The sequence below is a fragment of the Eupeodes corollae genome, chromosome 1 (assembly GCF_945859685.1).
Source record: "Eupeodes corollae chromosome 1, idEupCoro1.1, whole genome shotgun sequence".
NCBI classification, from domain to species: Eukaryota; Metazoa; Arthropoda; class Insecta; order Diptera; family Syrphidae; genus Eupeodes; species Eupeodes corollae.
The window spans coordinates 262,759,758-262,772,910 of NC_079147.1; the positions used below are offsets into that span (position 1 = coordinate 262,759,758).

General features: G+C 31.9%; 1 protein-coding gene across 1 annotated transcript; it reads left to right on the forward strand.

Annotated features, from left to right (window-relative positions):
* Positions 1 to 5,139: 5,139 nt before the first annotated feature.
* Positions 5,140 to 5,926, forward strand: LOC129939960 (uncharacterized). Its single transcript, XM_056048165.1, has 2 exons — positions 5,140 to 5,695; positions 5,762 to 5,926. Exons 1-2 carry the CDS (start codon positions 5,510 to 5,512, stop codon positions 5,891 to 5,893), a joined length of 318 nt encoding a protein of 105 aa, XP_055904140.1. The 5' UTR covers positions 5,140 to 5,509; the 3' UTR covers positions 5,894 to 5,926.
* Positions 5,927 to 13,153: the final 7,227 nt, after the last annotated feature.

Sequence of the window (13,153 nt, forward strand, 5' to 3'; positions counted from 1 at the left end):
ATTAACAGTAGCGCCCATACAATTTGTTGCTAAAAAAAAATATTTGAGAAACAGTCTGACAGATTTTTTTGAAAGGACAATGGGCCTTTTGATCCCCGCTCCAATAGCCCTAAGTTTCCCATATACAAGCCCTTGTATATATATTAACGAGTTGTTAATACTTCGTGTTAACCACTTTTCCTGCGTTACGACCTTTTACGCCCCAAGTATATGACGAACCATCCTTCACACCCTCGACCTCCCGACACCCCGGCGTAAGTCATCCATTCAGTTAGTCACTCATTCGTATTGCGGTCCTGACCCCTGAGACCCTATTGGACTCTGTAACTTGCTAACTTAAGACTTCAGACCTGTTAAGTCCGTTATAAACCCCTTAAGGGGCGTAAGGCTTTTACTACGCACCATCTTGTGCGGTTGCTGGAGAATGGTTTCAGTTCCCCCAACTCTTGCCTAGTGACACTGATTCCTCCTCGACTGTAATACTCCATGTGCATCTCGGTCGTACCGCTTTTCTTTCTCTTGTGTAAGCGGATTCCACTGCAATGCTTGGCCTGCAATGCAGTCGTTACGTTCCTGAAGCGTGCCATCCTTCGAATAATAAATTCTATATAGGTTCCTGACCTGTCCTTCTATGAAGGACCTCCTTAGATATTCGGTTTGGCCAGAAAATCCTTAGAATGTTAATGTTGCGAAAATATCTTTTCACTAAAGCTTGTAGATTTCTTGTAATGGCTGAAGTAACCTTCCAGGTGCTGCATACATTAAGAAGTACAAATACGACATTTGTGCGAAACTGTCGCAGCTTTGTTCTTAAGCTAATACAGTTATTCCTCCAACTTTTCGACAGCATTCTAAACTCCGCTTTTTCGTTGCCGATGCTGCAGCTGACGTCTTGTTCGGTTTCGAATTCAATGGATATGATAAGGTATTGAAAGCTCTCCACCTTTTCCACCGGTTGCAAGAAAATATTTATTTGAGAGGATGTTCGGGTTCCAAGGCTGATGTTTTTTGTTTTGCTGGAAATAATTTTCAGCCCCACTGTTTCTGCTTCTCTCTTCACACTTGTTGTCATTTGATGCAGATCCATGATCCTTTGAGAGAGTTAGCAAACATCGTTCGCGTAATCTAAGTGCTTTAAATAGGATGTCAAAGCCCAATCGATCCGTCTGCTACTTGATAAAGCTACGTACAGTACATCACTTATCATCAACAAAAACAACATTGGGTTTCAAAGTCCTCTGAAAATCTACCATAGTGCAGAACACTTAAATCCATCATATACAATTTGTGGGCTCCCGGAAATTACACCGGAATTTTTTTTGGAAAAAACGCCAGAAAATTCTTCATACAAAATTCTGGCTTTTTTTCCTAGGAAAAAATCCCAAATTTTTCTGGCAAAATTTCGTAATTTCAGGCATTTTTTCCTAAAAATTTGTTGGCGTTTTATCCATTTACAGAAATGGAAAAAAGGCGAACAAAAAATATTTGGAAAAAAAGACAGAAATAAAATTTCTGGCGTTTTTTCCTTTTATGTTTAGGAAAAAACGCCAGAAAACTCTATTTTGTATAAATTGTTGTAAAAAATAAACAGTTTTACTACACATTCTTTAACTCTATCATCTATTGTAAGAATTATTGTTTAGTTGCTTTCGCGAATGTCAGTGGCTGTTTTTTTCCTGTCTACAATATTGACCAAGTAGCGACTTTTAAAATGCAAAACATTTTCTGGCTTTTTTTCCAAGTTGATATTAGGAAATTTGGCCAGAATATATTAATTGGTTTTCTGGTTTCTGTTTTTTTTTCCATTTCTGTGTGGCACAATTTACAATGTTTCTGGCTTTGATAATACGCTCTTTAGGGTTTTGAATTATTGCAGCCAGATGTCTTGTTACAATACAACAATACCCGTTTTGGAACCTAAGCTCGAACAGAACTAGCAAAGCGTCATAATAGGGATCTTGGTTTATTGTTTATTGTATCTCAGCCATAACTTGAAAAATATTTGTTTTTAAATGTTCAAGAGTTAAAGGTTTATCTGCATAAATACGGTCTTTTGTGTAGCCCCACAAAAAAGTCCAGCGTTGTCAAATCGCATGATCTTGGTGGCCAGTTGATATCGCCATGATTAGAAATTACGAAGTCAGGATATGTCGCTTGCAATAAAGCCATATTTGCTAGAGTTGTGTGGCATGAAGCACCGTCTTGTTCAAACCACATGTTCTTTAAGCCGTATTCTTCAATAGCAGGGGAAAAAAAAAGAAAAAAAATCATACCTTCCGAACAAAGAGAATTATAAAACTATTATAATATTTTTAAATATTTATTTTTTGTATACGAAATCAAAATTTAACTGAAGACTAGACCAAGAACATAACATGAATCGGAAATTCAGCCCTTTTCCAATAACGTAGCACCACTTCATCAACTTTTGACCAACGGACGATCCGGGAGGGGGGGGGGCAAATGTGTCATAAATACATTTCAGTTTTATAGTTAAAGATTTCATCTAAAGATTGTTAGTAATTTAACAACGTTTTCCAAAACGTGGTTTGCTGTCAAAAACAACTAAAAATTTTGTTTCACTCAATTTAGAATTTAGACAAACTTTGATGCTTAAAATTTTGTTCATAAAATTTGTTTTTTTTTCGAAGAAAAAGAGGAAATATTTAGGTTCTTAAGAAGAAACATTGAATAAGAGATTGCCTTTAAATTCCTGCAACTCGCCTTCAATCGCATCTCAAAAATTCGTATTACATACAAAATTTGGAACTTGAGCTTTTAATAACACATTTCAATGATAGAAAAGTCTTAAAAAGTGGGTCCTCCGATGGCGCCGATCTATCTGTCTGCCTGTCCTGGCCCTGCACTGAGCTAAAAACAACGTAAAATCGATGGAAAACACTTTGAATTAATGTAAAATCACAACATTTATAGCCTAAATTAGAAAATGATTGAATCAAAGCAGATCCACTTTGATTTTTGATTGTTGTGAAATTGTAGTAAAATCAATTGAGTTATGCTTTGAATCAAAGTTTAAATCACAATGTTTTTTGCCTAATTCCGAAATACATTGAATCAATGTTGTTTTAACTTCAATGTGAGTGGCTACGCAACCAATTAACGTTAACGTTTTTCCTCACGTTTTAATTTAGAATCAAGTATGAACGTATTTGAATTAAATACGTTGTAATACGTTGAATCAAATATGCTGCCACATTGAATCAAATATGTCACCACATTGAATCAAATGTGTCGCCACTTTGAATTAAATGTGTCGACACTTTGAATCACATACGTCGCCACATTGAATCAAATACGTCGCCACTTTGAATCAAATCTGTCGCCACTTTGAATCAAATGCGTCGCCACTTTGAATCAAATATGCATCCAAATTGAATCAAATGTGTCGCCACTTACAATTAAATGTGTTGCCACATTGAATCAAATATGCCGCAGCATTAAATCAAATATAACGCCACATTGAATCAAATGAGTCCTCGCCAATGGAGTTCAAACTGGGAGATTTTAAGCCGATTTGCGTAAGGCGTTTTTTTCATATTTTAATTCCAAAAATAACAAAAAAAAATTGAAAATTAGAATTTGTTCATAAATCAACCCAATCATTTAAAACTTTTTTAATTTGGCTTCTTTTCAAAAGAAAAACATATTTTGGTAATGATCCAGAAGAGGTTTTTAGTTTTCTCAAGAATGTCATTATTTTTTTTTTGGTTTTTCAAAATATATTGATCTTTGCTTACAAAACCCGATATCTCAGAAAGGGGTCGCCATGTAAAATGTATGTTTTAAGCACTAAACAACTGCAAACTAAAAATATTTTTAAGACAAAATTTAAAAAATCTATTTAAAAATGAATTTTCCAAAAAAAATTAAGTTAAATTATGTTTTTTTGAGAAATAATATGGCATTTAAATTTTTGAGAAAAAATTATTTCGCAGATACATTTTTAAATCTTAAAATATAATTAATATTTTCAAAACAGACTTTTTGGAAGTCATTAGGAAGTTCTAGCGGACCAGTTTTTCTTCCAAAATTGATTTTCTGTTGAAAACAAAAACGTTTAAGATCTTAAAAAATTAAATAATATTTTTGTGAATTTGCTTTGGATGCTCTAGAACTGAAAATTAAACAATAATTTCAATTATATAATTATCCCAAAAACAACAGAATTGACGCATATTAAGAAAACTATTGGAATCTTGAAATGCTTTCATATGTCAAAATTATAAAGAAAGACCGTACCTTGTTGAACAACAGTGTTCTAAAATAATTTAAAAAAAATAGTTGTGACTTTAGCCATTGATGCACATTATGTTATTAAAATTCTGTCAGCTTTCTTTGTAGAACATAAAAGAACTCTCTAATGTTAAGTGTGTAAACCAGTAGTATAAATATCGGACTTGAGGAATAAAATGCTCCTCCCTAGTGTAAAAAATGTGCTCCGAGCATCAAAATTGCTCCTAAAGGAGGACAGCTATGACACTGGCTCGTTGGTGTAGTATCATGGGCAGTATGCATTGAGTGTCATGTGTGTGCTTGTGTGTGGAAAAAAAAGGTGGATGAAATTTGTGGGGATTGAAAATGTGATAGGAAATTTCGAATTGATAATGAATGAAAATGTAAGGAAAATGTAAGGAAAAAAAAAAAAAAAAAAAAAAAAAAAAAAAAAAAAGTGTTGGTAGAAAACTATTGTTGGGACTGTAAGAATATACTTTTTGGGCATGGGAATAGGGATGGGAAAATTTCATGCATGTTAATTACAACAACTATACAGTAGTATAAATATCGGACTTGAGGAATAGAGCATTTGGGTAAAATGTATTTTGTTGTTGTAAATTGTGAATTTTGGTGTGAATTTAGTTTTCGTGACTGTGAATTGCGGTTAGTGATGTACCTACAAAATTTTTTTATGTTTTTAGCTTGAATATTGACGTGGAGGATGCGGTGTATGTACACTGTACAGTAGGATGCTAGAAAAAAGGGATTCTTGTATGGTTTGTAGGTAGATTTCATTAGAGTATGGGTATATGAGTTTTGTATGGTAATGAGATCATATTACATCAGTGGGAGTTCATTGACTTTAAGATGCATTGGTTGTTTGAAGGTTGATAGTAATTTATGAAAAACAATTTAAGAAATAATAGAAAGGAAACAAATATTTTATGTCGTTTATAATAATTGTGATTTATTAATCCATGAATTGTTAGTCGGTGGGAAGCCGAGCCATTTAACATATACATTGTCTCCATTACTTTTAAGTACTTTTTCCACGAGATAAATATGAGGGTATTTAGTCTTTTGTAATTCTTTTTCGTAAAAACATCCACTAATAGGTTGACCATTAAAATCTTCAAGGAGATATGTTGGCGGGTTGGTTAGGTTTACTTTTCTTATCATAAAAATTTCCGTTGTCCAATTTGGTGTGATTAAAACTAAATTCCTTCCACATTTTTTTCAGAAATTTCTGTATAAATAGCTGTTTCAGTTTAGGATGTATCTCATACCGTCGACGATGAATCTCAGAGAAGAACTTTTACAAGTTGAAGAGGAAGTTTTGTTCAAGCCTTGTAAAAAGGTTATTGAATTAAAACAAAATGAAAAATATCGTATTGGTAAACTGAAACGTTGTGTTACGAAATTTGGAGAACGAATTGTTGCTGATTTGGGCGAATTTCAGGTAATTTTCCATTTTTATTTCTTAAAACGTTTAAAAACGTAAATACTAAAGACTTTTTTCTTTCAGACTTTCTTCCCAATGCGATACAACAAATTGTCAGACGCTGCAATAACCGAAATCAATCGAGGTTCATTCAACTTTACCTATTTATGTCCGTTAGGACGAACTGCTAGTATTAAAATTGAAGAAGAACTGTAAATTATTAAATAAACCTTACATGTTCTGAGCATACATATTTTGTTTTTAATTGCCTCTTTTCATTTCATTTGCGTAAAAGTGTTTACTTTATGAGGGGGAGAGTTTGACAGGTTTCAACATGTTTACCTCTGGTTAATCAGCGAAAATAAATTAAACTGAATTCATACAAAATCAATAGTATTTAAATATACTTTTAAGGTTTTTATATTGGGCATGTAACAAGTTATTAAGGCGAGAAAAGCATATTACAGTTTCAAAATCTGTTTGCTAGCTAGAAAACCATAAAATACAAACTTAATAGCATTTTTTCTTAAAAAATCATAGATACTAAATTTATTGGGTCAAAGGATGGTCAGTAAATTTAAAAAGAATAAATTATAAACTATCTTCACGTATACCATCATCATGTAAACTTACTTTTTAAGTTATGAGGCCACTAGAAAATCAGAAATATAAATATTTTACCAAAAGTAATATGTGTCAATTTTTAAAGCATGATGAACATCAGAAAATCCTAGATGAATAAATTATGATGTATACTTATCTACAGTACATAGTCAGAGATTCATTAGAAAATAATAAAATACTAAATTTATGAGGTGTAGATTACTTACTAAGGGGAGTCTGATTATCTACTAACTCGGTTTTGATATTCAAGATGTTTGAGCTATATACAAACCTAGCTGATATATTCAAAATATTCTTATTCTTAAAGAATACCTCACCCCGGTACGACCCAAAAATCAATTCAATCATGAAGTCGTTTTTATGTGAAGTTTGCGGAAAATCGTTTTCCAAAAATTTTAATTTGAAAAGACATATGAAAATTCATACGTCTTTAAGGGAATCGGTTAACGGTGAAAATAAAAACTTTTGCTATGTGTGTGAAAAAAGTGTTAAAAAGGGGCAGTGGATTGATCATGCTAAAACCAATACTCATTCGGAATTGGTTAAGCAATTATTTGAGAAAATGGATGGCTCGAAAGAAGCTGCCCCTGCAAAAAGATTATGTGTGGTGTGTGATAAAAATGTGATCCCATGTCATTGGAATAACCATTTGAAGAGCAAGGCACATTTAAAAATGCAACAAGAACTTTTATTTGAAGACAGTTCTTTGGATCATGAAATCTTCCAAAACGGTGATTGCTCGACTCAAGCTGGACCAGCGAAAACGCGTTGCGAAATCTGCGAAAAAGATGTTATATTTTGTCAGTGGGATAATCACTTAAAAAGTATTGAACACATCAGTTTGATAGAGGCCATGTTTTCGAACGCAGAAGAAACTCAGAAGTCTGCAATAAAATATTGTGATGTGTGTGAGCTGAACATCAATGCAAGAGATTGGACAAACCATGTACGGCGAAATGTCCATAAGCGACTTGTTGCAGAACTCCTTTCTGATGACTTCCTGGTGCTGAAAAGTTGTTTCAATGGGAGAGTAGAAACTCTCATTTATAAAAACAAGAGTGAAGAAAACCTAAGTCCCCCTGAGTTTCTCAATGAAGCAGAGTCAGCAATTCTAGGAAAATTGAAAGATCACCTGGAAAAGTTGCAAAGTGTTAAGTTCAACTTAGAATTGTTTGCTGAGTATATTAAATTTACGTCGGAGGATGAAATGGAGCTAAGTCTTAAAAGTTTCAACACAAAAATGGAAATTGCACTTGAAGGCAGTGATATAATTTCTTCATATAGGAATATGATAGATGAAATTGACACGAAAATGCAAGAATTTCAAGAAAAAGACAGTGGATGGGCCTTGCTGCGGATATGTCACGTGGAAATAAACATAAATCAATACACACCAATCAAAGGTTCAAGACATATACCGTTGCCTAGTTTTCTTTCTAGAAAAAGAGCCTGTATAAACGTTCACAACACTGATGAGTATTGTTTCAAATGGGCCATCATCTCAGCACTTTTTAGCAAAGGAAAGAACAATACCCATAAACCTGAAACATACAAGATACGAGATATCAGTTCACGAACGATTTATAAAAATAACATCAGAATTGATTTCGCTGATCTGCAATTTCCTTTAAGACTTAGCGATATTTCTAAGTTTGAAACACTAAACCCTACTTTAAGCATCAATGTGTTTGGATTTGACGATGAGAAGAAGATAGTAGTAGGACCCTATTACATTACACCACAGGAGAAGAGAAATCACATCAATCTAATTCTCTTGCAAAACGAGGGAATTTCGCACTTTGTCTGGATTAAAAGCATATCAAGGTAAGCTTTATTGCAATTATAGATCTGATTATTACCTATTATTAAAACATATACATTTTTCTAATTTCTTTAAAATTTTTTATTTTTAGACTTGTTTCAACGCAGGCGAAAAACTACAGAGGAAAATCTTGGTTTTGCAACACGTGCTTGCTAAGATTTATATCTGAAGAAAAACTGATGACGCACAAGGACAACTGCTGTAAAATGGTGACAAAAATGCCCAACGACGATAAAAAGACTGTATCGTTTGAACATTTTGAGCGGAAGATGGACGTGCCTTTCACAATATATGCAGATTTCGAATGCATCCTCGAGGAAGTAGGATCCCCAGGTAATGCTAGTAGTAGTAGTAGTATTAGTAGTAGTTTAAATATTCAAAAACATATCCCATGCGCAGGTGCTTACTTTATAAAATCTTGTGATAGTTCTCTCAATAGATTTAAAATGTTTAAAGGCAGCAATTGTGTAAAAGATTTTGTTAGTTCTCTGATAAAAGATTGCTATGAATTACATAAAAGAAATTCTAAACCCATGCTACTTTTATCAGAAATTGATTTAGAATATCAAAGAAATTGTCCATTATGTCATATCTGCAACAAAGAGTTAGGAACAGATCGAGTTGCAGATCATTGTCATTATACAGGCAAATATAATGGCCCAGCGCATAATAAATGTAATTTGATTTACCAAAAACCTAAATTTTTCCCAATATTGTTCCATAATTTCACCGGGTATGATTCGCATTTACTTATCAAAGAACTTGCTTCATACAACGGAAATATTTCTTGCATTCCTCTTAATAAGGAGCGCTATATTTCTGTTTCAAAGACATTACATACGTTTGATAACAGAACTATAGAACTGAGATTTTTGGATTCTCTACGTTTTATGCCTTCTAGCATTGATTCCCTTACAAAAGACTTAACACCAAGTGATTTTAAATTAATAAGATCTAATTTTCCAATTGAAGAAGAGTTTAAGCTTCTGACAAGGAAAGGTGTATTTCCCTATGATCATGTAAAAACATGGGAGAGTTTAGAGGAAAAAACCCTTCCTCCTCAAGAGTGTTTTAAAAATAAATTGACTGGTGAAGCTTGCTCCGATAGCGAATACAATCATGCTAAAAAAGTATGGACAGTTTTTAAATGTCAGACTCTTTCAGATTATATGGAGTTATATTTAAAAACTGACGTTCTTCTACTAGCTGACATATTTGAAAATTTTAAAATTATTTGTAAAAGTATTTACGAACTTGATCCCTGTCATTATTACACAGCACCAGGGTTATCTTGGGATGCAATGCTTAGAAAAACCCATATAAAGCTGGATCTTATTCAAGACATTGAAATATATAATTTCATAAAGAAGGGTATTAGAGGAGGCATCTCTCAATGTTCACATCGCCACTCAGTTGCCAACAATAAATATATGCAAAACTATGATGAAACAAAAGATTCACAGTATTTGATGTATGTTGATGCCAACAATTTATATGGGTGGGCAATGTCTTGTCCTCTACCTTATTCATCTATTAAATGGGTTAATAATATTCAAAACATTGATTTAATGAATATTTCAGATGACTCGGAAGTCGGGTATATATATGAAGTAGACTTAGAATACCCAGATTCCTTGCATGAATGTCATAATGATTTACCATTTTGTGTGCAAAACAAAAAAGTAAATCAATCAAAGTTTTCGAAATTAATAGCAGATTTAACTCCAAAACAAAATTATGTTATACATTATAAAAATCTACAACAATGTATTAAAAATGGGTTAAAACTCATTCGTATACATAGAGTTTTACAGTTTAAACAATCTAGGTGGCTTCAAAAATATATTGATTTGAATAATCAACATCGCACCTTAGCTACGAGCGATTTTGAGAAAAATTTCTTTAAGTTAATGAACAATAGTGTTTTTGGGAAAACTATGGAAAACGTAGATAAAAGAAAAGATGTTAAGATTGTAACCTCTTGGGGGAGTCACAAAAAACGTCTAGGAGCTAGAGCTTTAATAGCAAAACCGAATTTCCATAGTTTAACTAAATTCACTGATGAAATGACGGCAATTCAAATGAAAAGAGTTAATACTTATTACGATAAGCCGTTGTACTTGGGATTTTGTGTGTTAGAGTTTTCTAAATGGAAAATGTATGACTTCCATTATAGCTATATGCAACCCAAATATGGTAATTGTTTAAAATTAAACTATATGGATACAGATTCATTTATATATACAATAAAAACTCACGATTTTTATAATGATATTCAACATGATATTGATTCATATTTCGATACTTCTGCATACTCAGTTGATAATCCCTATAATATTCCAATAAAAAAAAAGAGGCTGGGATGCGACCCACACTGATAACTTCCCATCCTGTCTGTCGATTTGTCTTGCTTAAAAGTTTGTCTTTATGTACTCCTATCAATATTTATCAAATTTGCGTACTATTTTTTGTAGATTTTATTTTAATGAAAAAAAACGGACTGTTGGATTTTTATATAAAAATTACTGAATATTGAAAACAATATTTTCTGTGAAATAAGATAAGTTTGATGCAAATATTTTTAATTTTTGAAAAGCTATTTGAGCCGAAAGTAAATTTTTACCAAGTTTTAGTAGGTATTGTTTTTTTTAGAGTTTTATTTTTTGTAAAAAAACCGTCAATTCGAATTTTTTAAAAATTTTACCAAATGTTAAAAACAATATTTCTTATAAGATAAAATTAGTTTGAAGCCAATATTTAAAATTTTTGAAGAGATATTTGAGTCGAAAATCAAAGTTTACCAACTTTCATAGATTTTTTTCAGGTTTTTATTTTTTGTAAAAAAACTGTCAATTCGATTTTTCTCAAAATTTGTCCTAATGTTGAAAACAATATTTCTTATAAGAAAAAATTAGTAAGAATCTATTGTCTCAAAGTTCTTAAAAGATATTTGAGTCGAAAATCATTTTTTACGAACTTTTGTTAATTTTTTTTTCGGTTTTTAATTTTTTGTACAAAAACTGTCTAATCGATTTTTTTCAAACTTTAACTGAATGTTGACAACAAGATGTTTTGAAATATAGAAGTAAATTAAACCCAATATCTCAAAGTTTTGAAAAGATATTTGAGTCGAAAATCAATTTTTACCAACTTTTATACATTTTTTTTTAGGTTTTTATTTTTTGTAATAAAAACTGTCAATTAAATTTTTGTCAAAATTTTATCAGATGTCAAAAACATTATTCTTCGGTGTACAAAATTGTTTTAGAGATGAAATCATATTTCAGTCGTAAAATTTTGGAGGTGACAAATTTTTTTTTTCAGTTTTATTGACTTATAAAAAAAACCGTTATATTGATTTTTTTCAAAAAATAAATCTGTTTGGTATTACGTTACAATATATTTTATAAAATTTTAATCAAGTCTCTAGCGTTTTTGGTTCGTAAGATATTTAGGGTTAACCAAAATTTTCACCTTTTTTTCAACCTGCTATAGTGAAAAAACCACCCACGCAATTTTCTTGAGAGCCCTTTCTGCATCTTTCTGCCTTATTATCTGTATAACGAAATTTATTTGAAGTCGATATCTCTTCTGGTTCTTGAGCTATGGACGACGAAAAAAACGTCGCGAACGTACGGACGTACGGACGTACGGACATACGGACGTACGGACGTACGGACGTACAAACGTACGTACACACGCACGCACAGACATCTTTCTAAAAACCTTTTATTTCGACTCTAGGGACCTTGAAACGTCGAGAAATGTCAAAATTTTCAATTTGACAAATCGGACCCATTACAATAACTTCCTATGGGAAGTTAATAAAAAAGTCTTGGGTATGATGAAAGATGAAAATTCTGGGAAGATAATGAAGGAATTTATTGGGTTAAGATCGAAAATGTATTCTTATTCTGTTGAAGAAACGGAAGTAAAAAAAGCTAAAGGCGTCAAGAAAATAGCATTGAATGATATAAATTTAGCCAGCTATAAGGATTGTTTGTATAACAAACGAATTTTTCATGGTGAAATGTTTGTTTTTCGATCTTTTGCTCACCAAATCTATACACAACAGCTAAATAAGATTGTTTTAAGTCATCTTGATGATAAGAGATATATAAGGGAAGATGGAGTAAGCACCTACGCATGGGGTCATTATCAAATGAATACACATTAAAAACAAAAAAGAAATATTGTTAATTTTAAGTAAATTATTTTTATTTATTAACCTATTTATATAAGAAAAAACAAAACAAAAAAATGTTAAGCTTAAGGAATTTTTAAAATAAAGAACATTAAAAAAAAAAAAAAAAAAAAAAAAAAAAAAAATTGTTGCTTTTTATTTCACATTACATTTTTAGGAAAACTTTAGATTCTGGCTGCATACAAAATTATTAATTAAAAATACATTTTGCAGGGCACAGCATTTGCTATGTGATAAGCATCTTGTCTCACTTGGAAAAAGTCTTTTCAGTTCTTTGAAGTTGGGGCAGTTTATATTTTCAACATTTATTACTTCAACGTTTTCATTTAGTAATCGCTTTATCCATTGTAATTTTTCATCGCCTTTTACATAAACAATGTGATTTATAATATTATCTCGAAGAAATTCTTCCACTTTATTATATTTGGTGAATCCGCCATTCCAGTGCAAACCATGATGGTTTTGATATAGCCATTTTGCTTGTCTTTTTAATGTTGTTGGTAAATGCTTAAAGTCAAACGGAGGTGTTATAATGAAGTGCTGATGGCTACAGCCACGCAGAATAGCTATTTCCTTAACTATCAACTTGTCATTGGGACCTCTAAAACCTTGAATGTCAATGTATATTGAACTAAATCTTTAAATATTTCGAGATACTAATTGACTCAGAGGATTGTAATTTATTATTCGATCATGCAGCATAAGGCAATACGCTGATGTATTTGGAGGTAGTTCTTTAGCTGTTTTAATTTCCAAACGAATATCAACTGGTCCAGTTTTCACTATTTCATTCTGATGTCTACAATCAATCACAAAAATCGGTGCT

What these genes read in the sequence shown, in the direction of transcription:
- LOC129939960 (XM_056048165.1), top strand. Translation starts at nt 5,510, where the DNA reads ATGTATCTCATACCGTCGACGATGAATCTCAGAGAAGAACTTTTACAA. An exon ending in CTGATTTGGGCGAATTTCAG is followed by an intron (nt 5,696 to 5,761) that starts GTAATTTTCCAT and finishes TTTTTCTTTCAG; the next exon opens with ACTTTCTTCCCAATGCGATA.